Raw genomic sequence first — 26,585 nt, forward strand, 5'->3', positions numbered from 1 at the left:
TCAGCCACTTTTGGATTATTAATTGAGTGCAAACTTAGTTCTAAAATTAATTAGCGTTTAAAAGAAAGTATTTTGGGAAGACAAACTTATACCTGAAAAAAGTATTTTTTCAGTGGAATTGCCAGCTGCTAAATTTGAAAACAGTAGACACACAAAATGGTCATCATCCCTTCAGCACTTTTCCCAGACAGGTCCCTGAGCTGAGAACACTGCTGCATTCATTCTCAGTTTTGTAGGGCAGATGGGGGACAGCAAGGAAATGAGGTTAACTTCCAGCCTAGCAGGAGCATGCATGGGGGCTCTGACGAAATGAGTAGGAAAGCTGTAACATTTCTAAATGCAAAAACTGGAAAAGGTAAACTTGCTCTGGGACTGCAATATGGGAAACCCTAAATTTAAGGCTTTGACATTGGAGGCTGAAAATTTTTCTTTCTTTCCCTAAAGTTTCATTACATTGTAGTATATATTGCAGGTGTGATAAGCATTCAGTTGCCCTTGCTGTTCACGTACAATAAACTTGTCTGGACACTCTTTACTAATGTTTAACATAGTGAATCCAGATAAGTAGAGAAGTTCTGTATTATTCTTTGTTCCTGGACAAACATATTGAAGTGTAGACACTGTAAGTGCTTTCCTTATCACCGTTTTACTCAAAGGGATTGAAATTTATAGGAAATATAAACTGTTCCCATAGGAACAAAAGTCAAACAAGATAGCTAAGATAATAGTGAATCATCCATTTTAGAGTATGTGTAGGACTCCTTGAGAGTAAGAGAGTAGGAAAAAAATCTTCCTGCCTGCAGAAGCTGAGCTACTTCAGAAGACAAACAGAAGAGAGCAAGATTACAGCTTCATCTGATAGACGGTGCAAGGTCAGCTGAATATTGATTTTGGAGAGACTAGGAGAAATATATGAATCTCAAAACATCTGCCCTAGAAGTCCAGCGTACACTTACCTTTCCCAGTAAGCACAGTGTGGGGGTAGGTTAGTGGTGGTGAAGTCCAGGATGTCAGGCATACGGAGGTATGGAATTGTTTGTTGGACTTTAATAGAAAGTTTCATAATTGCTCACTTGTTGGTTTAGTTGGTTTGTTTTTTTTTTTGTAAGCTGTTAAACATCCAATGAACCTTGCAGTATTTGCAACCTCTGTGTTTTATACCAGGACAAAGTATGTATTAGTGTGATAGCACAAGCCCATAAAAATTCAGTCTAACAACATGGTCTAACATTTGGCTAAAAAGAAAAAAATAAAAAGTTTTTGTTAGCCTCTAGCTGTTTACCTTAAACTGAAATCTGAAATTACTGATACATTGTGTATCTCTGTATAACAAGATTTCTTCCTGATCCCATTTTGAGATTCTTAGTGGATTTGATAAATGTACTGTGCCATAAATAACTGCTAGATTTATGAAACAAAGATATGGAGATACTCTTTTATCCTTTGTATATAATTCATGACATAAATTAATTTCAGTGACAGAATAATTTTTAATCATCTTATAAGTGTGAAAGTCCAAATCTACTTCTTATCATGTAAACACATTTTATTAGAAGGTAAGGCATAAGGCACTACCTATTTTAACATGCCTTTGTTATGTATCCCACAACATCCCTATAGCTTGCTTTTAAAAATATTGGCCTGTTCTACACTGCCAAAAGGCATTCATGCACAGTCATAAAAGTATTACTGAAAACCATCTGAGAATCTTGATGAGTTTTACGCATAAAATTGCCTCATATTTTGAGTTGTTATTAGCAGTTTGCAGAAGAGGGAATCGAAATGCAACTTCATTAACAGAATGGCAGATGAATGTGACAAAGCCTGGAAAAAATCTCAGATAGCAGACTTCTCTCCAAGTTAAACATCTACTATAGATAACTGTATGAATACAGAATCTATTTTCACTAAAATATCCATGCATGAGATTGTAGTATGGATTTACAGTTGCTATTACCAGCAAGAAATGTGAACTATTCAAAAAAATATGCAAAACAGGGAAAAACTCCTCTTTCTTCCTCTTCATCCACTTATTTCTGATCTAGCTAGATGCTTGTATTCTGTGGCCATACCTTGGCATTCATCAGAGAAATTGCACAGTTGGCTTTCCATACTACATGAGAATTGATGAACTATGTTCTAAAGCAGGAGTAAATCCATGCCTTCTTCATCCTGAAAAAAACCCGCTCATTCAAATTGCTGCATATGTTATATAATGCAGAAACTAAAACCTCTCCAGGATTGTTTTTTAATGCATTTTTACATGCAGGAATCATGTTATGAAACAACACATTGGGCTCGAAAATGGTGAAATTTGCAAGCAAATTTAATCTTTTAGTTTTAAAAGTACCTTTTAAACATCCATTAATAAGCACTCTGGTGTTTGCAGAACAGATCGTAAGTATTTGTCATTGTACACTAAAGGAAAGTAATTTCTTACTTGCTTTCCGCAATATAGGAGGCTTTGGGATTTTTTTAAAGACTTGGTAACGTTGTTGTTATACTTAAGGTTGTTTTTTCCACATGCTGTTCAGGTTCTTGGGCATATTACCTTGATTTTATTATGATGATCATAGAAGTGAATTCTTAATAACCACTGCATTTGAAGTGATGGTCTGATTGGCATTTAACCAATTGTAACCAATCGAATTTCATTATCAGAAAGTACAGGACAATGTAGAGTAAGTCTTAGCATGAAGAAAAGAAATGTGAAGAAAAAAATCATTGTCTCTTTATATTTATGATAAAAAATAAGGCTGGGACTAGTCTTGGGAAGCCTCTCTGGCCTAAGGAAGTAAAAGCTATACCTATTTATAGGTATATATGTATATTATCGTATATATGTATATCATTCCTGGTAGATTATGTCTTGTTCATTTAAGTTTTTTTGAACATAATTAAAAGAAACAAAAATATATCAGGAGTACTAAGGCTGAAGAGAGAATGGCATAGCAGTATATAGTTGAAAGTAAAACAAAAGCCTGTCTTTTCCATCTTGGTTAAACTGTCCCATGCTGCACTATGCATGTGGTAGTCTTTAATAGAATAAGTTGTTATAGGGGCCTCTGCTGTGGTAGGTACTTTGGAAGAGAAATGAATGAGACTTAGTGTTTTAAGATGTTTTTTGTAAACCCAGGAGAAATGGATTCAATTTCTTTCCTAGGCTTGTACTTTCTAGCACCTAGCACTACAAAACGTAATAGTGTACATTTGTATGGTTTCAAATTTACTACTTCCTGTGTTCTAAAGATTGCAATTTAAAAATAGATTTTTAAAAATGTTCTTGTAAGAAGGAAATTCAAACAAGATGTTTTTCTTGGAAATTCAGGCAGGACTCCAGAGCCTAATTATTGCACTGTAGCTATTCTTCCCCAGGCTTTTAGGCTTCTGACCCCCATTAATATGATATAACTGCCCTTGATGCTGAAGTCGTGGATTCTTCAAGCAGCCTGCCAGGCAGACAGTCAGAGAGATGGGTAGATTTCTGACAGTGCATTTAGGTCTTGATGCATCTGCATTTAGTCAGAAAAGTCCCAACCAGCTATAGGAATAACGTCCTTTGGGCAAATCATCACTGTCTTGAGACTTATCCCTTAAAACTGTGCAGAAATGTTAGCACCATATTAAGGTATGTGATCTGTAAAGGGTTGTATTTTTCATTGCCTGATGAAGAGTAGAGTCAATAAAGAATTTGGGGAGGGGTTAGGTCCTCATGCCTAGATAGAACCAGTCTTGGCTGCAAGCCAGCTCTAGTCTGTAGGTAGTGCATCTTTGTGTTAGGAAGGCATCATGTCTCTCCAGATTTCCCATGTTTCTCATCTGGTTTGCAGTAGAGTCAAAATAGAAACATGATCTCCTGCTCTTACCAGTAAACATGATTCTAGACCTATGAGGAGGTAGACCATTTTCAATGACAATATTCAAACTGTATTGTTGGGTAAAAGAAAGCTGCACTACCTCTATTTCCAACATTCCCATCTAGAACACAGAGAACATGTAGTTATATTGTAGTGGGTCAACCCTGGCTGGCTGCCAGATGCCCACCAGGCTGCTCTCTCACTCCCCCTCCTCAGCAAGACAGGGGGAGAAGATACAATGAAAAGCTCATGGGTAAAGATAAGGGCAGGGAGATCGCTCATGAATTACTTAAACAGACAAAACAGACTTGACTTGGGATAACTAGTAACAGAGTAGGACAGTGAGAAAGAAAAACAAAACTGAAAACACCTTCCCCCTACCGCTTCCTTCTTCCCAGGCTCAACTTCACTCCCAGCTCTTCCCTGGAGCAGCGCAGGGGGACACGGAATGGGGGTTGCAGTCGGTTCATAATGTGTTGTCTCTGCCACTCCTTCCTCCTCATGTTCTTCCACTGCTCCATCATGGGGTCTCTCTCTCTGTATACAGTCCTTCACGAACTTCTCCAATGTGGGTCCTTCCCACACGCTGCAGTCCTCCATGGACTGCTCCAGTGTGGGTCCCTTCCATGGGCTGCAGTCCTTCAGGCACAGACTGCTCCAGCGTGGGTCCCCCAACGGGGTCACAAGTCCTGCCAGAAAACCTGCTCCAGCCTGGGCTCCTCTCTCCATGGGGCCACAGGTCCCGCCAGGAGCCTGCTCCAGCACAGGCTTCCCACGGGGTCACAGCCTCCTTCGGGCATCCCCCTGCTCTGGCGTGGGGTCCTCCCCGGGCTGCAGGTGGAGATCTGCTCCCCCGTGGAGCTCCCTGGGCTGCAAGGGACAGCCTGCCTCACCAGGGGCTTCCCCACGGGCTGCAGGGGAATCTCTGCTCTGGCGCCTGGAGCATCTCCTCCCCTCCTTCTGCACTGACCTGGGGGTCTGCAGGGCTGGTTCTCCATTTTTTTCTCACTCGTCCCTGTCACACACTGCTGTGGACCATTTTTATTGTACCTTAAATGTGTTTTCACAGAGGCGCTACCAACCTTGCTGATGGGCTCAGCTTTGGCCAGCAGCAGGTCCGTCCTGGAGCTGGCTGGAACTGGCTCTGTTTAACATTGGGGCAGCTGCTGGTATTTTCTCACAGAAACTACCTCTGCCACACCCCTCACTACCAAAACCTTGCCATGTAAACCCAATACATATATAAAGAAATACTGCGGCATCAAGGAACTCTTAGCAAATAAGCAAGTTTAAGATAATCCTAAGTAACTTTATCACTTGCTTTGTGTCTCTTTCTTTTTTGGTTTGGTGGTTGGTTGTTTTTTTTTTATTGGGACTAGTAGTATTAAGGTTCTTGGTTTTTAAGCACATCTATTTACTTCATCACTCACTCAAACTAATACTTCCAGTCTGCTCTTCAGGAAAGTACTGGGATGTTACTAAATCAGTACTAATATGCCATCAGAGAAGTACATAGCTGGTGGATGTCTAGATTGTTTCTTTTTTTCCATTAGTTTTTTCCCACTTAAAAACGTTCTGTAAAAATAATAGAAGATACAATTACTTAACTCCTACCTATTGTGTTTGGGCATATTAGTACTTCCTTTCCCTTTGGGATTGGCGTAATACCCCATCTGCTCTCCATAAGATTGTTAACACTGGAGTGGACTCCAGGTATCAGCTGAGATAAAAAGGCTTCCGCTCATCTACATGGAATGTAGGTCAGATCTCCTGGGCTTTGTGAATATGTATCACCCTGTAAGATTACATGACTTCTGCGGTTCCTGACCTCTCCTGAGAATAGCATACATTTAGTGACAGCACAAAAATCATGACATTAATTTATAGATTGAATTTGGAGTATTGACAGATGATGTATGGCTGGCTGAGCCTAGGGAGAGTTCAATGAATAACATGATAATTTACTGCTCCAAACCTGAAACACCCAATCTATTTTTCATTCTCTGTCACTCTTCAGCTTGCATTACATTTGGCTACTTACAGTGGGTAAGGTATATAGGACTGCTAGCAGGTTAACTGTTTCAAGCCTTTTAAAACACTTCTCACTGAACGAAGACAAGTGGAGAAGAATAGCATGTAAGTGAGCACAGTAAGTTTTGTGTGCTACTAATGTGTACTTAACCATCTATTCAGCATGGGATATTCCACTTCCTGTAGTCTAGGAATGAGAATTTAAGACAAATTTGTGCATGTTAAAAAACAAAACAAAACAACAACAAAAAAGCAACAAAGATAAATATTTGATGTTCCCTGTTCATCTCCCTTCATAACATTTTGAGAGGTTGCTAGATGCCCACTGCCAGTATGAATGTTGCTGTTAGCATTAACCCAGCCCAGTGGTCTGTTGAACAATCAGAATGGCAATTGCAGTCAGGGTGATTGGTAAACTGGATGCAAATTATACATTTGCATTTCACTGCTGGCTAGCAGTGAGGACTAAAGCAATTCTTAAGACTGAACCACGGGTGGGACTACTACAGGTATATAGTGATAGGCAAAGACAAAGTTTTATGTGACTTCTGACCAGATGCTCTTGTGAGATTTTCTAGAGTTGTCCCAGCTTCCATACCTGCAGAACAAAGTTACTTAATGCACTGTCACGGCCCATTCAGGTTTTTAATCTCATTGGCAATATTTCATGGGAAAACATATTGAACTATGACTTAACTTTAAGAACATAAGTAAACAAATTTTAGGCAGAAATAACTCTAAATTTCAATAATTCAAATTGTTCGCTTTTCCTGTGTACTTGAAAAGACTCCCACATCTATAATTTGTTATGTCCTCCAAATAAAAGTAGAAAATGTGCTTCCTTCAGAAAAGTACAAGAAGCTTTCCAGTCAGTAATTATGGCCTCATAACCTCTGAGAGCAGCACACAGAACAATCTCTTACCTGGAGAAGTATCCAGTCCTTTTGTGAATTTTATACAATACCACATTTGTCTTTTAAAATATCAACTTCTTCCAAGTAGTTATGCATTGGTTTTTAACAGTAGTCTTATCACGGCTGTATTTTCAGAGTAGTCTAGTGTTACTGAGACTGGCCTCTGGTTTTTGAGATTTAACTAGAGTAGTTCATTAATCCCCCAAAACAGGGTTTCAGTTACAAACATGCAACAGTTTCTTTCATATAATGGTCAAGATTCCCAGATCTCAGATAGATATGAAAATGAATCACAAATGCACCAATTAGCAGAGATTTCAGTTTCTAAATAATGTGTTCCCAGACAACTGAGATTCCCCAATTTAAAGTAATTGATGATCCTGGGATGAAGTTCCAAGCAAGTCAGCATTAAATCTCTCAAAGAGAGGACTCGGCCTTCTCCCTGGTAAATAAATAAGAAATTTTTTCCTGAATGAATTTTACTGTGTGAGTACTTCCTCTGTCAGTTTGGGATGTTCAGCCTTAAATTCTCTGGAGATCCTACACTAAATCTTTTCATTTTTATTTATTTCAAGTAAGGAAATTCAGTCTAAGGCTGGGAAGCAAATTGTGCTTCAGATGTCCAAAGAAGCCTAATTTTTTAAAAAATAGCTTTATCAGTCACAATCAGTGTTCCTCTTAATGTAGTTTTAAAGTAGCATGGTTTTAAGAAGTGGCCCGAAGTATGCCGCTCTTCTTCAAATCAATATGACATTAATTGCAATTCAGTCTTTTCTATATGAAGATTGCACTGAAACAGGAAAATGTGAACATATTTTCTGTAACTGAAGTTCAGGTACAGGCATACAATGATTTTATAACCTATACAGAGAAATGAACATTTTAGCTCTAAAAAAGCTTTCTTTTTTTCTAATTTCTCTCCTAAAGCATGGCTGCTTTTAAAGTTTTGTTTTAAGCGATACCAACTACTTCCAACTGCTACTAGATCTGCCTTGCAAGTTAATCTGAGGTTAAAACTGAAGTTAATCAGTGGAAAAAACACTAGAGGGAAGCTGTTGACTGCACATTGCATTTTAGTTTTTAAATAGTCATGTGGTTAAATCTGGTTTTCAATTTTAATTGGTTTTGAAAATTATAAAACAGTGTATTAATGTGCAAATAAGGCAAGTAAGGTGTTAATGATGGCAAATATATTAATTTTCTCCCTCTTGCTGAAACAGCTACCATTGGTATGAAAATTTTGTATAAAAAATATAGAAAATTTATATTCTTATTTGGGAACTTTTTTACATTTTTGCCTTAGGTTCAGTTTTTATCAGTCTAGATGTTTCAGAAAGTAGAATAAACATCATATTAGGTTTAAATTTTGCAAGTGTTTGGCAGATCAAAATTGCAATGCTGTTTAATAGGTTTTGATGACCATCCAGTGTGACAGTTCACTACATCCTTTCAGACAAATTTTGGATTGCTTCACATTAGATGGGTTGGGTTTTTTTTCTTAATTCAAATTGACTGATCACTCATTTTAATTCTTCTACATGCCGTGGTGAAGACAGAATCAACAATTCTGTTCACATAAGTAATGTAAATACTTCCAAACTGTATTAACACTTCTAACAGTGCATCCATATAGTGTTCTGGCATGTGTTAGGAGCTTAAGCTTCATATTTAGTAAAAATTGTATAATATGTCTTCTGATGTCTTATGAAGATTTGAGCCTTACTTTGAAGTGAAAGCTGCATATTAATTGGAATAATGAGGAATCTTGATCTGCTTCTAAATGATGGAAATCTAGATCCATTTACTTTCTGGAAAGCTGTACATTTTGAAAATGTGGGACATTTCTTTGTTTTCCCATTTTTGTATTTGTATCTGGACTTAATTTTGCAATGAATTTTTTGAAAACTGCAGCGGCATACAGTTACTAGCAACTCTTATGAGACTATCACTTTATTGGGTAGCATTAAGGAATGATTAGCCTGCATGTTTATGATCATGCAAGGTAAAGTTGAAAAATTAATCTCAAATTCCTTGTTTGTTTTTAAAACCAAGCCTTTCCTTAAAAATGTGTGTAGTTCTAAAGCTAAAATACTGACATAATATTGTTATTTTTCTATTAATGAAATCATAGAACCTGGTCTATTATGAAGCATCGTTTGTTTCTAAACTAGACATAATTAAAAATAATCCCAAATTTAGAAGAAAAAGGTAAGCCTATTGGCTAACAGAAAAATTAAGCAAACTAAGAATTAGTGAAGTGGAAAAGGGAACCAAGTCTGTCAGCAAGGTGATCATTTAATCATCTTCCAAATAAGAACAGTGGCTCACTAATATTTATTATCTCCATTTGAACAAATGGAAAGTACTTTGTAAAGTGTCTCCCAAAGATAGCTCTTCGGACTGCTGTTGGAAAACTGTCAACTCCATTTCAAAATGGTACTTGCTCAGTGACAGTATGAATTTGCCTGTTTCTTTATAAAGTTCTTCATTGGCCAAACCTCTCAGCATTTCATTTCAATTTCAAGGGGAAAAAATCAATCCTGTAACTGAAGTTTATATTCCATAAATAAAACATGAAGTCAATATTACAGCTGTTTTTTGTGCCTAGATTGTGTAATGGATAATTTTGACTGGACCTAGAAATTGAAATAATCAAATTAGAGACTTTGCTGTGGGCATATAAATGAATATAGCTAATAAATGTAAAATGAAAGAACATTTGAATGTGCTAATGGGCAAGCCTCTAGATAATTAAGCTAACCTATCTAGGAAAGACAGGTCTTTTTAGCTATGTTCCTATAAACATTAATCCACTAAGAACGACAAAATGTCTTACTGTGTAGTTTCTGCTTTATATTCTAAACATCAGCAATCTTACCGTGGTAAGTTTGCTTGAATGTGCAAGGAGGTTAGCCTAAACTTTGCTATAGCTTACAATCACCTCACTGAAAAACTGAGAAGTGAATTAAATAGGGTGTCTGACATTTATCTCCTCTATTCTCTCTAGTGATGGGAAATGAATTAATTCAGGAAACTCAAAAAGCCAATGTAATTTCAAAATATTTTTGCTCAGTGACAGTGTGAATCTTTTCCAAGTGTAGCACAACGTCCGTGACATCTATGTGATTCAGGAAGCAGTGCTCCCAGCATATGTCACTAGATATAGCAGCACTCTCCCATTAATAAATGCTGTCCCTGCGGCTGTTACTCATCAGCAATAAAGTACAAATCAGCATTATTCAGATACATAACTTCTCTATATCTCTATATTATGTTTGTCTAACAATATTTCTAGTGTGTGCTGAGTAGAACTAGTTTTCTTCCCATATTGCATTTCATATGGACAGTTATACTTTTTGCTGAGAAGTATCTATTATTTATCTGCAGAAATATGATTTAGATGAAAATGTCGTTTACTGTGGTTAAGGACCAACTGAAAAGAAATTCTAAATATCCTGTGTGTCATTAGCTAGTCCTTCAAATGCAATGCCCTGCTATGCATTTCTTGATACCTGGAGATTTCCTCAGATTCATGTCCTATCAAAAATTGCCATTTTAGTTAAAATGTAGACATGAGTATAATAAAAACTAATAGCGTAAGACAACAACCTAAGTGAAAAGGTTTAACATCTTAATTTCTAAGGGATTATTCTTAAAATCTATGATCATATAGTACTAGAAACTGGAAGTAGAAACAAGCTGGAAGAGTTGTATGCCTCTGCGCATGATTATGTTAAACTACTTTATAGACAGTTTGTATCTGCATGCATGCTAAATTAAGAAAATAATGGTAGCCCATGAATTATGTGGTTTTAAAAAATTTTAATTTTTTAAGGTTGTCATATCTATAATTTTAGTTTCCTTTGTGAATCTGACAGATGACAGCATGTAAAAAAAATTGTATGCATGCTGATGAAGATTATTATGAATACTGAAGAAATAAATACTGTCTTCAATGGGTGTCTTGAAGAAAAACTACAGATTTATAACTCTAAGTGGTATATATGTAAAAACCTTCATTCAAATTGATTTTTGTACCTATAAGCATTACACATGTATTTGTCAATATAAACCTTGGGCTTCATGAGTGGTCAAATCAAGGGAGTGAAAGATGCCAATTTTTCTGATACAAACAGAAAAGGTCCCTCTCTCTCTAGCTCAGTAAGGCACTACTCCAAAATTTCATTATCATTTGTATAACAAGTTCCTTTCATTTGTGCTTCAATCTGCTATGTTACACTACTGGTTTTAGGCATGGAAACTGATTCATTAATTATAAAAGTTATAAAGATTCTATGCAAAGGCATATGTTAGGGTTTATTGTGAAAATGTAAAAAATAACAAGTATCTGCCTGTCCTTATCTGACTCAGGAAAAAGGAGAGAATTATGCATTTAGTTGCTTTTTGTGATCTGGCTGCTATTATATCCTCATTGCAGACCTTGATATCAAATTCATTTGTTTATGAGTAAGTCAGTAAGCCCCTGGTTACCCTCACATATCACAAAATCAAGAGGTCTTTTTTGTGGTTGTTGGGGTTTTATTGCATTTTTTTAAGGCAGCAGAGCTTAGGAGTAGGCCACAGTTCCCAAGCAGAAGGAAGAGTAAAATTCAAATCAGCCATTTCCTCATTTAAAATCATTAATGCAGAAAATAAGAAAAAGCATATGGCAGCATATATATTGTACTTTTGCCCATTTGTTGAGTGTGCTGATGGTGCTAGATAACTCCTTTTTAAACGACAGTGATCAGTTTTCTCACCCCTACTGTTAATAACTCATTTCTGTTTATAACTGGTTTTCCAGCTTGTTCTGTCCATTAAAAGATACCAGCCACGGAGAACCTGGGTTTGAATTTGGCTTAGGTCATGAGAGATCCCAAAGAGGACTTTTGCCTGGAGTCCAAGTAAGGAACACGGAAGGAGACCGGTCTTTGCTAGTGTGTGAATCCAACTCTTCCATAAAGGAAAGGACGTCTATCCCCTGCCCTCTAGTACTCCGGGTGTTTATAAATCAGTTCACAAGTAAGCTGGAACTGGGCAATTGATCACCAGTGTGCATAAATTACAGCTTTGTCTTCAGATACCGTTTTTCACTGTAATCGGCACCCCTGATTTACAATCCTAAATCCTAACCTTTCTGTGCAGGTCTCACTTTATATTGTTCAAAATACTACATTTAAACATTCTTAATACTTTTATGATGAGTTGTTTACCCTTAAATAAGGATGAAAGATAAGAAATAAAACAATCTTTCATCAGGGAGTCTCCAGTTAACATGGCCTTAAGCCATCATTCAGCAGAGTTCTTGAAGTTTCAAATGATTTAATCTTGGTTTGTTCTGTAAGATTGCATTCATCAAGTCTTATTCTGATTTTCTTGGAAGAAAAATGACACATAATTGAGGTTGATCTATTTGCTGTTTTTCTGGTTCAGCAAAGGACGTAGTTTTGCTGTGCTGTATCTTAGAAGAGTTCCACTGAAATGAAAAAAAAAAAAAAAAAAAAAAAGAAAAAAAATCCTATTAACTTAATGAAAGTTGGGATTCTGGGTTTCAGCTTTAAGCAAACTGCCTCTTCTCAGACAGCCATATGTTTCTCTTACTTAAGATCATGTTGGTAGGGGTATCAGTGGTGTACATCAAAAACCAAGAATCTAAAATGGCATAACTTGAATACAATCTTATTTTAGGAGAATAACATTTATAGGAGATTTTGCGTGTTTGGAAAGTGTCTATTTTCATAGACATTCAAAGAATGTCTATCTTCATAAAACATTTTTTGAAATAAAATTTAGGTGCATCAAATGTAGGGACCTGTTTAATGCTGAGAATAAAAGATACAAGAAAAGTGTAAAATGAGAGTAAGAAATTTGAAGAATTCATAATAAAAAAGAATTCTCTTGGGTTTAATTTCTGTAGATATGAAATTTGAGAAAGACATTTCTCATTATATTTCCTTAGGTACTAACTCTAGACTGCAACTTTTAAGACTTGGGTGTTTTTTCTCTTTTTACAGTAGTACCACATTAAAATCCACCAAGAATAAAGCAAAAGACACACCAAGTCATCTCTAGCTAATACTTAGTTCTGTCTGGGAGTAAAATTTTATGCAACTGAAAATCAGGTAGAACAGATACCACGGTGTTACGATCTTACAGATTAATTCAGTCAGAAGTTGTCTGCAATTGCTTTGAATCAGTTTCTTTGCACTTCCAATGACATAAAATCCTGATTGTTAGCTCTATTAGTAGCAAAGACTCAGATCTTTACAGCACTAGTTTTACGGTTTGGGGGAAAATGCTGTATTTCTCGGGCAGTGGAAGCACGGAAAGACAAAAATTATTCTTTCAGGGGGGTGGTTGTTATTTTGAAAGTGGCATATAGCACCGTTCAGGAAAGGTTTCCTAGTCTCAGTGAAATCAGAAGGGGTCAACACTAACGCTGCCTTCTGTGCTCAACCAAAATGGGACAGTGTTTAATAAATCTATTCAAAGCTGGAAGTCTTGCTTTAGTCAGCTATGTTTAGGCAAAAGGGAGCCAAAGGGAAGAAGGGGATATTCCAAAGACTTCCTAGTCTGCTAGTCATTGTCTGCTCCTACTGATTTAACGCAGAAGGTGTTCAGATGGCTGGAGTGAAAGTCATGTGGTCAAAGGCATAAGAGCAATGAAGCATATAGTGGCAATAGTGCATATTTTTTCTCCCATGTATCGAAACTAGTCCTTATCACATTGATTTTGTATAGGAAAATAATACCTTTAGAATGATTTACCTTATCTAACAGTATTTCTGATCTTCAAGTGGCAAGAATTGTTGATAGCTCAAAGATAAGACTGAATATTTAACATATTTTTTTAAAAAAGTGCAATGAACCTTAGAATATATACTAGTTTATTTGGGGTATTGGTCCTCTTACTAGACTGTAGCTTGAACACTTGACAATGGGAGAAAGGCATGCTTCAGATTTACACAGAAGGTATTAAATTTCCCATGCATTCAAGAAAAGGCCCTATAACTTTTCCACGAGGAATAAAAGTACTATGGGAGTAGACTAAATCTGAAATACTACGCAGTTTTAAGCCAGAAAAATGCTATTGCTGACTGTCAGTCATGGGGTAGCTGCATAAGTTGATGTGATAGCATCCTCTGTGTGTTATGTTACTGGTGACAGACCCTTTTTGGGCACTTGACTGAAGGTGTTTGTGTCATTCCCAGTACAGACAAGCTGCCGGAGGTTATTTTACTTTCATGCCATTGTCATTTAATGTTAATAAGTATTGGAACAGGTATGGATTGACAGTCCTGGGGAACTGTCTAATTCCCATGCCAGATTCTTGTAACTGGCCCATTAGTGTCAGACAAAATGTAAATGTTTCTTCTATGTTCAGGCAGGTTTTCATAATTATTACTTTGCACTTGAAAGAAAGTTTGAATTGAGAGTGAAAGTTTGCTAGGGATATTTTTGAGTAATGATGCTGTATCAGCTTACTGTTGATCCGTTGGACATACTAATGTTTGACAAACATTTATGGTATAATGACAGTCTCTAGTCCCCAGCGTGAAGAATACAGTATCTGTAAGGATACCTATAAATCTACCCTCAAGGGTACCCACCAAATAGCATTTTCTTCATGGAATGGCATCATTCATTTCTGTAGGACTAATCACTGAGTAAAGTAATACTCACTTTTTTTAATAGCAGAAGTTGCCGTTTACCTAAATAAAAAAAGAAAACAAATGTCCTATAGTTACATTAGCTCTAGTCTTGAGCAAAGGAAACCACTTTCTTGTAGATTAACTATTTTTCTTCATTTTCCCATACATTCTCCATTTTTTAAACAAGTCAAGTAAGTTCTGTTTCTGTATGAAAACTACATTCTCAAGCATTTCAGATGGGAAACTTTGTTTCCTGCTGCTTTCACTTTGGTTAGGGACTGCTAGTCAGCATGGCAGGGCATTTCTTTTAGCGTTCGGATGAAGGGTGCTCTTTCACTGCAATTTTGCACTGGAAAGGAGGAGCGATGAGAGTGGGTGTTATGTGCAGGAAAAGTCTATTTTAGGGAAACAGTTTAATGGACAGTAACATCAATATGATAGATCTTTTTAAATACCGTTATTGCCTTCAAATGCATTCACTTAACATTGTACATGCTTATATAATAGACAGGCTAGTAGACGGTCTGGTAGCTGAGTGCTGATTATTCATTCAAGCTGACACTTTTGATCAGACTTGCAGAAACGAAAGGGGTATTGTCAGGAAAATATCGGTTTTCATCTACCTCGATAACTACAGGGATACACAGCTGGCTATTTGCAAACACAGGTACATGCACAAATAAAAATTATCAGAGACCTGTTTGTGATGTACCTTGCAGCACCTCCAGATAAGTGTGGATGATTTTTGGCAGAAATATCAGTTTTAATTTTATTACAGCTAATCAATGTCTTTTGGTAATTATTGTAATTAACTGTGCTATCCTTATGCCAACACAAGTTTAAAATAGCAAATGATGGGAAAATAAAAATTTCTTTGTGTATAATACTTACGCTGTATCTTCCCTCAGTTAAAAAAGGATGTTGGCAAAATATACCAAGTTAAAGTTAGAGAACAGCATGTGTTCATGTTCTGTAATTGTTCATTTAGCTTCATTGCTGTGTTATTCAGTATTTCCTTAAGCGAAAAAATTTATAATGCTCAAATTGTACAGAGAAAAGTGGGTACGTCATTAAACTGATGGTATATAAAAAAATATGCATACATTTTAATAGCTGGAAATAGTTAAAAATTAAGGGTCTTATGGTATTAAAAGAAAAATGAGGAACTTGACTCACTGACTTTTTTTCCAAAGAATATTGTCAGATTTCTTTTAAAATATTTTGTCACAGCCTGAAGTTAGAGCATTTTCAGTAAATTAATGAAATTTAACAGTGTATGTGGTTTTCTTTCATGACTTTTTCTTTGCCTTTTTGGTACAGTGATTTACACTTACGTAATAACAGGAGACTACTCCAGGTAAAAGATTTAAAAGTCACAGTTCAAGAAAAATGCAAAAAAGTTTCCTTACAGGTAGTATTAGTTGGAACACAAGCAAAAATCCTATGTATGAGTCCCATATCTTATAAAATAGCTTCAAATATAATAGCTTAATAAAAAAATAATGTTAATAACCAAATTGCTTTCAGAGTTGCAGCCCACTATCTCTATTACTATCTGATTGAAAGCAAGTTTTCCTCTACATACAGACTATTTTTCTGTTCTTTTGCACTAAATAGAACATACATCCCCTTCATGCTTCCTGTCTATCATTTAACAAAAAATTGCCTAATGCATGCATAGCCAGTGTTGATGAGTTAATACATGTTATTACACAAAATAAGCACTAGCCATACGTTCCTCTGAGCAAAGATAAGAAATAGCCATATTGCTTTGCATTTGTATGTGTGTTTGAGTGTGTAATGTGCTCTAGTAAAAGTGCCCTAAGTAATGGAGACACTGTTAGACAACATATTTAAAATATTTATAAAATAAAATTATGTTTGAATCATCAAAGGATTATATATGTCCTGATAAACAACAGAGGTTTTTAAAGTTTTATTGATTTTGATAAATTACGTGCCTGCAGGCAGTAGTGTTATTTGCTAGTAAAAAAAAAAATGAAATTGAGTTGCTGCATATATTGTATGTGGCACAGTATAATAGCATATCAATCCTGTGGGAATTCTATCATATTTTTTCCTATTAACTTCTAATTAAGGCTGGATGATTTTTAGAAGAGATAAATTGGCACATGTGGCTTTTCTGCACCATCTTTTTTTCCTTGTATAGAATATCAGGTCCAAGTCCTACTAACCCAAGCAGGAAAGATTCTCCAGTTTCATTCAGAGTAAGAATATTCAGTTGGATTTGGACCTCTTACAGAAGTAGTCTGGGGGGAAGAAGAGTCAAACAATTTGTGCAGAAAATACATAAGAATGTTTCAGAAATGAAGAAACTAACATTTTAGGCTTATACACCTTGACATCAGGGAAGGCTCAAAAAGTAAGTGAGGTTTTTTGATTTGCACAAGGACAATGTTTGTCACCCCCCTCTAACATTGCATACATGTTATTTCCAACTCAAATCCTTGGTCACATCACTTTATGCGGGCTGCATGAGAAGGGGAAGAGACAAACTTCCTCGTCTTTGTTTTTAAACTTCAAGAGTTGCATATAAATTGAGCCATTTTTTTACGAATGCCATTGGTTGCTGCTGCTGGCGATGGAAGGGATCTCCTGGAACAGAGGGCACCGCTTTGCAGAGCAGGAGATGGTGTTACGGAAGGAGACAAAGCTGAACTGAGCAGGAGGGGTCACCTCTTCGAGGCTTTATCTCAGGCTAGCAGCATGCGAGTACGCGGGCAGCTTGTTGTGGTGGGTGATGACAGGCTCCTGGGGGATTGTGCAAGGTGAGCACGGGAGGTGAATGTGAAAGAACGTGAAGTTAGCAGGATTCAGAAGATATTTGGTTTAGTCCCCACACAAAATGCTTCCGAAGCCAGGAGTCTGAAAACAATCCCGCCTCTAGCCCTGGAGATCTAGAGGCTCTCTAAGGACAGTGAAGTGAAATATATCTGTATCTCTGTATGTCTGCCCCACCACCTCCTCCCTGTCGAATAGGTTGTGCAGCATGAACTGTTTTAAACCGTAAGTAGCGGAAGAGCTCTTTCACTCTTACAAATTTATATTTATAACACCATTTGCCAATATTATTTCATCGTCATTATTATATCAACAAACCCATTTATCATCCTGTGGTATCGCCTATTTGCAATGCGCAACGTCAGTGGTTGGACTGGGTAGAGCACCAGTTTGACCACCTGGGAACTGAAGTAGAAATGACACAGAACCTCAGGCGTGACCTAGAAGCTCAGTTAAACTGCAGGAAAATATTGCCAATAACCAGGTCTGTGTATTTCCAGATAACAAGTTTACAGATTTGTTCCCAGTAATATTTCTTATGCAATAAACTGTGCCTAATTAAGGTCTCCCATCTCTTCGCATTTTATCTCACCTCATGACATTTGTATAGCAGCATTTTATAATTGAATAACAGTAAAGATGAAAATGCAAGTATTTGGATTTTATTTATAGCTGTGAAAGCTTGCTTTGCAATTTATCATTCAGTCCAAGAATTCAGTTATCTTAAAAGGAAACTAAATTTTGCAATGACAAGTACCAGTTACGACTAAAAACTCAGCATTTACCACCAATAAATCTAATCTACATGCATTAAAGAGAAGAATTTTGCTGACAGTTTTTTATGACTTGGTTCCGCTGTAATATTTCATCTGTTTCAAAATATGCATATAACTAAAATAAAGAAGTAACAGTGGTATCTCAGTTTTGTGACGTGGTAGCTGTCATGCTTAAAGATTGCTACTGTGACTGATGCATTTATGTACTATAAATTCTAATAAATGAATTTAAAAAATCATAAATGATATTTGTTATCCAGAAACACAAAGCATACTATAGACCTTTTACAAAAGAATGGTGAACTGCTTTATAGATGCACAGGGTGAAAGGAGAAATATGGCTTTGGCTTTGAAAGGTAATTCACCTGCTTCTAAAGAAGATTTCACATGTCTGTCAAGGAAAAGGTTGAAGGCAATCCCTTGCAAGTAAGCAATAGCTATCAGGATGCATTAGGTAAAACTAACTCACACAGTACCCTCATACCCTTGACCTTCCAAACACATTTGTAGATAATGTTGATGCTTCTGACAGGAGACACAAATCCTCACAGTTCTGTGGGAAGATATTTTAGTTCCGCATTGAAATTGTATTTTCTGTAGCATTAAGTCGATCATTTTTGTAAGATACAAATTTTGAGTTATACAGCAATACAATGCATGTTACAGCCTATGCTTTGCAAAATATAGCCATGATCTTGTAATGCTTGCAGTAAGATAAGTTTCTTCTGTGTGGCAGTTGGAGAATGGTCTAATCTGGGTCTAATCATCAACGTCTGGCAGTGAAGCAGCAGCAGCTTAAATTAAACTGCCAGAGTCAAACACTCTGAAAGGCAGTTTCTGGATCCAAACTTTCAAGATCTAGGTGTTCCTATAATAGAGAGAGGCAAGTGGATTGAGGAGACGAAAACAAAGACGCTCACAAGAAACAGCTTCCTAGAAAAATGCTTTTGTTTGCTTGTTTGTTTCCCAAAAAAATCTACTGGAAATGTGGTGTGAGGATACATATAAATAGAAGTGTTGGTTTTACATGAGTCCTGTTTTGAATATATATTGATGTTAAGCTGGATTTATGGAAATGCCAATAGGTTTTCCTTTCTCCTTAGATGTTGGTAATATTAGAAAGGTTAGTTTAGTGTTTGTTTACCATCATCTCATTCTACATTTCCAGAATGTAGCCTTTCAGTCTGGGTGCAGGCACGATGAAAGAAAGTAATAAAATCCAGATTTTGTGAAATACATAAAATGTTATATCCTGACCACACTTGAGGAAAAATTACAGGCTTTGCAAAGAGCTATGAATTCTGTCAGCATATATATTGTTCTATGATACGGTTTAGGCAGGCAAGAAATTGTGAGAGGGAAGGGAGGGAAACATGGGAGCGCTGGACTAGATTTGCACTGTCTCCATTGCGCTACCAGCCTTTCTGGGCTGATTCCCCCCGAGTTTATCTGTAGCTGGAAGCAGATGTTGGGCGACTCAGTGGAAACCTTCCCTTGATGGGGGGGCTTGACTTACCCATGTGCTGGTGCTCTTCCCCCACCCCTTCTGCGTGCTGCCGGAATATGGCAGCATGTCTTGTGGTCCACTTTTATCATCTCCCTGGCATGAAGCCCTCTCCATGGGAAGGTACGATTTATAAGGCATGGCTCTGATTCAGCAGACCTCACGAATATCCAAGGAAATGGCAAAGGCTAAAGGAGAGGAAGGGAAAACAGGAGGAAAATTTCTTCATGCATGAGCAGAAGATGAATTTTGGAGGTAGGCTTTTAAACAAATTTATCTTACTCCTTTTAAAAGCCCTAAGTTTTTATTGCTGTCCAGAGATATACCTATTCTCTCCTTACTTCCTTCAAGGAGGCTGTATCTGTAGAAGTGTTAAGGAACAGTATGCTGTCACCTCAATATTTTCTTCTTACATAGAAAGTTAAATGTCATCTGGATGTTCCTGACAGAATGTTCGGTCTTTTACCACCAGAAGCTGAGGATATTACGAGAAGACCAACTTTGGGGATCTGTGTCCTGAGACAAAGACTGCAAAAAAATCAAGAAGGGTTAAGGGAAACCCCTTTGCTTACAGTGCTCTGAAGAAGCCCCCCCAAACTGTTTGTGTCCTTGTGACAACAGCAGCGTTTGGGTCTCAAAAATCCCCAAACAGACGCTATCATTTGAACTGTCTGCCTGGGAACTTGGTCAGCTGATAGCCAAAATAACTCGGGAACAATCTGTTCCTGGATTATTCAGGGCCCTGAACAAAGGAGGGGATCCGAAGGTTCTTGGAGCCCTGGAATTGCATGCCTGTCTCCCTTTCTTGTCCAGCAAATGTTTTTGTCACTAGAAATCTATGCCTAGCCAGGCAAGGATTTGAGGACTGTACCAATTAGGCATGGAAAGATTTTTCTTGGATATAAACTTTCAGTAATTACAATGAGTCATCATCACTAGATGCTTCAGGGCTTGCATGCAGTATTTTTTTCTCTTTCCAAATTTCAGCACTACATTGGAGAGATGGTCACAAAACTATTTTCCAGATGTCCCCAAAAATAGGAATGAAAAAACTGAGGCAGTTTAATAGAGACATTTCTAGGTGACTGGAGTCACCCACTCCTAAAGATGATCAGATACAGACTGTGACAATGGATGCTCAGTGCGTCCTTGGTGCCAAGCCTGCTCTCCAGGAAGCTTCCCTTAGGTCAAGCCTATTCTGTAATAAAAGACAGCCTCGTTGCATAATTTTTATTAGTTGTGGTTTCACACTGTGTGAACGCCAACTTGCCATGTTGTTTGTGTGACCAATGCCAGAGATTTCGTGATGTTAAGTTTGGGAAGTGGGTAGGATGAGGCTGGGTGTGGAGGGGGGGCTGTCGTGGTGTCTCAGGGGGTTATGCCTTGGGGAGGTTCTGTCTTGGTAAATCGGCAGATAAGGAGCTCTCAGATGCACGTCAATGGGATGCAATGGAGGACTCAGAAAAGACTAGGAGGTTTGGAATTTTCACAGAAATGTTCCAACTAATGCCCAAATTGCTCTGAGACCAAAAGAAGGTAAACAGAACTGAAGAAATTAATTATTCGGACTAACTTGACACGAATAGCCATTCAGTACAGCAGAGAAGGAAGTTTTGCATTTGAAGGTCTTCTTGTTACTGTTTTTTCCTTTGCTCCTAGAAAAATACTCTTTAACCTTTAGAAACAGAAATTGCTTTAATAGTTCAGATTCACCTAAAGAGCAGTAAAGAATATTTCAGATATTATACCTAATGTTTTTCTAAATTGCATTTTTTCTTTCAAGAAGGCCTACTAGAAATATACTGCCTTGAAAACTCACTACTTTCTCTTTTTTGTTAACTCCACCTCCTATCCCCAAATTTGAAAATGGAAGATGCAGTCCTAATAGCGTAAACCCTTTTAGAAGTTCATAAATCAAGGCAAAGAAATTCAAGGGAACTTTATGCTAATAACTCATGTTTCAACACAAGCATATTGTCTTAAAACTGGTCAGGAAAAGGTATTGCTTTAACTTCATACTTTTTTTGAGTAAATTGTTAACACAAACAATTTTTTTTTCCTGTTTTTCCAGAACTAGAGGCAGAGGAATGGTGCAAACATCTTTGCATGGAGTGTCTAGGAACCAGGCTCAATGATATAAGTCTTGGGGAACCAGATTTGCTTGCTGCTGGAGTCCAGAGAGAACAAAATGGTAAGTAACTTTGTAATTGTGCCTACATCAGTTCTTAGGTGATGTCCCATTTTATCTTTGCATGTGTTTGTTGTTGTGAGGATTTTTACTATTAGCTAGAAGAACATCATGAATAACTAAACATTGGATATGCTTTTGAGGCTTAATCCTATTTTTCCTGCAAATAAAGATGATTAAATCCCATGCCAAATAGCACACGTAGAGTGACTTCATGTCTTCATTGTGTTCACATTTTCTTATCATTGGAAACAATGTCTATGATCTTTCTGGTTCTGGAAACAATGGCCTCTGGTGCAGAGGAATAAAATAGCAGCTGTTTTTCCACAGCCTTTAAAAGACAGCAATGAACATATCAACACCACTTTGGACTGCAAAACACATATTTGCTTTAAACTCATACCTGTCTTAAATAATGAAGTCAAGGTCATCTAAATGTCAAATACAGGTGACAAGGGCAATGTCAGATGCTAGTCAGCACTAAGCCTGAGCTTCTAAGTCTTCATCTAAAGGCTATTTGGAAAAGAACTTTAGATTAGACACATGCACAGGAAGGATGCTAGTGGATGGAATATGCAATAACAAAAGAAAATCTGTGATTATCCTGTCATTTAATTCCTATTAATGAACATGAGGGCAGCACAAAATGCACTCATTTATTCCTCCCTAAATTACAGCTCTCAATGATTATTACTGTCTTGATGCTTTTATAAGATCCAATAGCTTTTAACAAAGTAATAAAACAAACTGCCTCAATGGTCATAAAATATCAAGCCAACTACCATTATAAACAAAATTACATAATTAAATTATAGAATGAAGAACACTATATTGATTATATTGTATTAGTTTCACAGAAGAGTCCAGACATCTCTGAACCTAATAACACAAATAATACAGAAATCTTTAAGAAATTTTGTTCAAAAATCAGACATGTTCAAGTGCAATTTAAAAGAAGTTCAATTGTTTGTGAAGTTGTTTGCCTGCTGTGAGATGCAGGATTTAATTTGTAGTCTCTAACTACTTAACAAATGGAGAGCTACTAATGTTGTAGGAAAGTGATAATGATCAGACACCACTCAAAGCATCCTATCTGCTCTGTGCTTGTAGGCTATAGGTATAAAACTCCTGTGCATGCTATTGAAGAGAGAATAATGTGAGCAGGTGGTGCTCCTTCACAAATGCGAAAGGGAATAAATCTTGTCAAAAGCCTGTGACGTGTGCAGAAAAGTAGCTTGAAATTCCTCGAGCTCTTTCTGCAGCGAATTTATGTACTGTCCAGCATCTTTCGGACATAGATGGCAAATATTACATTTCATCTTGTTCTTGAAAGAGATCCAGTTACACACACATGACCTCCAGAAGACACAGATTAGTCCTGTTCTGTGAACTAGTCTTGATTCAATTGCCTTAGCCTAGAAATTAATTGCAGTGCTACCAACCAGCATATATGAACATAATTAGCATCTTTATTGTTCTTAGTAAATAAATGAAAAGAAACAAAGAGGCAAAGCATGTTTTTGTTGTATAAATCACATGAATAAGAATGCATGGAGGGTATCATTAGCCATATCCTTTTAAACCAAGTGGCTGAATACATATAATCCAATATTTGACGAGCATGCTCTGCTAAATCATTAGTTACAGTATCTCAGACAAGTAATTCTGATACCTATCCACTTCCTTCTCTCATCCCCTTGATGCACAACTCTGCATTTTAATAAGCACGTTTGAAATTCAAAGTTGTCTTGTTCAGAAGCAAAGCAAATTCTGGTTTGGGGGTCTTTTAATCCACTTGGAAAGAGGGAAGAGTACAGAGATTCTTACTGTTGGTATGAAGTCTAGCATTTCATTTAGCTGGGCTGTGAGAATCTGCAGTTGCACTCGAATTTCTTTAGCAGATTCCTTCAGTAAAATCAGCTGAGTGGAACTGTGACTTCAGTTTATACTAGTTATCTTATTCTGCAAACGTGTCAATGCCATTCCCCACATGACAGTTTTATGGAAAAGGTGACGAATTGGAGGGTGGAGTCATTTAGTGAGCTGTGATAAAAAATTCAAATTTGAAATTTATTTTCTTGTACATTTTCCCTACATTGTGGCTTTTAAAGGCATGTGATCAAAAATTGTAGGTCAAAAGATACCTAAAAACCTTTCAAAAAGTCTACTGAGCTTTTGTTGACCTGAATCTGAAAGGTCAAAGTTAATTTTCCAATTTGAAATTCATGAAAAATGACTATATGTATGAAATGTCTAAAATCTTGCTCATTGTGAAAATGGCAGCTGTGTCACTCTCAGGGTCATTTTATTTTTTGTGTGTTAAATAAAAACTGTACACTGATATAGTACCTTTGAATCCCGTTATTTCAAAACATTGCAAGTATGTCAACTTCATAGAATTCCTCTTGAATTAGTTGATGTATTAATATTTACTTGAAACAGAAATGTGAGAATACAGTTTGTAAAACCTGTAATAGGCTCATACAGCGTCAGCATCTAGTTTCATGCAGGTTCTGTTGCCTGAACCATACAAGGGCTTTCTTTCAGGTCACTGAACAAAAGATGTCTCTTAGTATCTGAGCAAGACCACAGATTGCATTGTCATAAAGACTACAGTGCCAGTGGTTTTTCAGTTTTTTATATATATATATATATATAATTATTTTTTTTTTACATTTTAAGGGCTAAAAGCAATTGAATAACGGTGTTATACTCTTAATATGTCTATGGTATGACAGGGTGTTAATACTATTAATCCCAAAAGAACAGGTGTATTAACCATTAATCCCATCTCATTCCATTGTCTTTTTTCAAATAATTACTTTGCCCTAAAGATTTTCTGAAATGTTCAAAATTTGATAAAGATACTTCTTGATCATAAAAGAACTAGCCTAACAAGGTGTTTTTTTCATGATCTGCTTTACGTTTTCCTAGCGATAGTATTTTTAACACACTGTGTTCTTCATCTGTCCAACTACTTGCCCATTCCGGTCTTTGAAGGATATTTGCATGATGTATGTCATGTACTTGTATGGGTATTCACTGAAGGGATCAGATAAATTAGCTATCTCTTGAAAAAACAGTAATTTTTCTGTTGTGGAGGTTTGTGTTTCAGTCCCCGTATATGACCACCATAGCCAGTACCTTCAATTTGCAACATTTGTAATAATTTTTTTAATTGTCATTGTATGTGCCCCGGGAACATAAAATTTGCTACATGCTACTTATATTTTTTTATACATTTCAGAAAATACTTGGCAAAGAAAGTATGTGTGTTTTCTATGATTTGTCTGATATTCTTTTTGTTACATCTAAGCCTGTTTATCCTCCTGCTCTCACTCTTGTGGTTCTCCTGAGATGAGCTTTTGATTTCAGAAGGGAAGATACCTGATTCTCTGTGACACAAATGCAACGATAGGGTTTGCAAAACAGTTTGTTCCAAAGGCTGGCAAAATTGCTGTTTGGTATGCAAATGTCATGGCTGAAAGGCCATACATTCATAAGGCATTTCTGTCACATGAGGATAAAAATTTACAGTAGTGCAGCAATCTGAAAGAGATGTTCTTTTATAGTTCTGAGTTGTTCAGTAAGTGCTAGCGAGATCTATTTTATTGTAGTTGCACTGTTGCTTGACCCTCCAGCACCAAGCAATTCTGCGGTGGTGATAGCTAACAAAGCCAAACTAGGGATCTGCACTGCTTATAGCAGAGACCTCTGGCTATTGAGTCTTGTAGGAAGAATAGAGAAGACATCTAAGCAATTCTTGTGCGAAGCACATCAGTAACAGAAAGCTTCTCACTGGACTTCATCTCTCTTACTACTTTCAAGAAGTATTACTGCAAGTCTTACTGTGTCAACTCCACTGCGGAAAATGACCCTTAGGTGGTTTTCTTTTTACATTTAAGGTTCACAACTAATGGCTGCTTAGTTTGCAATGATACGCAGATTCCAAAAAAAGTGTGATTCGAAATGAAGCTTCTGTTACTCTCCAACCATTTTACCTTCTCTCCCCTGCAAATCTAAGTGATTTGTTTATGTTCCTCAGCCCTATAGCAGCAACCCTGTTTCTGTTTAAATTTCTTTTTACACCAAACACAGTCTCTTACTGTTTATGAATGTTCAATTAAATTATTTGATAAAGAATGAAAATACAGTATTAAATCAAAATCAGTAAAGGCTGCATGATCCTATTTAGATAACAAATTTAGTATAATGGCAGTGGAGCTGTATATACAATGATAAGACAAATAATAATACACAGTTATAACTCCAGGAAAGAAAAACTGAAGTTGGTTGGAGCTGGTAACACTCTTGACAAGTAGTCCTCTAAGCAGTATCCTGGGATACTTACACACACATTCCATATTCCTTAGGTTTCTCAAGCTGCTGCTAGGGAAAGAAATCATGAAACTAGAGTGCTATCTTCATTTGGAAGAAATGGAAACTTCCTTTCCAGCTCTCAGGGCATTTGGAAGCATTTGTATTACACCTCAAGACATAATAATAACCAAAAAAAAAAAAACAAAACTCTTTTTAAAATATTTTTTTACCTGCTTGGCTGTCATTGTATCTAGATTTTGTCCATGCTCATGATTATTTTTCAAAATATCACTGTTTCCAATGTGTCACTGTATTTTCATTCCTTATAGAAGGAAGTAATTAGAAAGAAGTTATCCAGATGGACAGTATACAATGACAGACTAAGATTACTGTGAAAAAGAAACCAGAATATTCAAGGCAATATTTGTTAAAAAAGCATTATGTGTAGACAGTGCTGCTAATCCATTCTTTAAGAAGAGGTGCTTCCATTTGGTGAAGACTGTATTCCTATCTATTTTGAAATCTAAATAATAACACTAAA

General features: G+C 36.8%; 1 protein-coding gene across 2 annotated transcripts in view; it reads left to right on the plus strand.

Annotated features, from left to right (window-relative positions):
- DOK6 (docking protein 6) overlaps positions 1 to 26,585 on the plus strand; it is a 266,551-nt gene that overhangs the window by 142,949 nt on the left and 97,017 nt on the right. For both annotated transcript variants that reach the window (XM_049830463.1, XM_049830462.1), the window contains exon 4: positions 21,608 to 21,727. In XM_049830463.1, coding sequence (XP_049686420.1) covers positions 21,608 to 21,727 — 120 coding nt within the window. The remainder of the gene's footprint in view (positions 1 to 21,607; positions 21,728 to 26,585) is intronic.

Source organism: Accipiter gentilis, chromosome 27 (assembly GCF_929443795.1).
Source record: "Accipiter gentilis chromosome 27, bAccGen1.1, whole genome shotgun sequence".
Lineage (NCBI taxonomy): Eukaryota > Metazoa > Chordata > Aves > Accipitriformes > Accipitridae > Astur > Astur gentilis.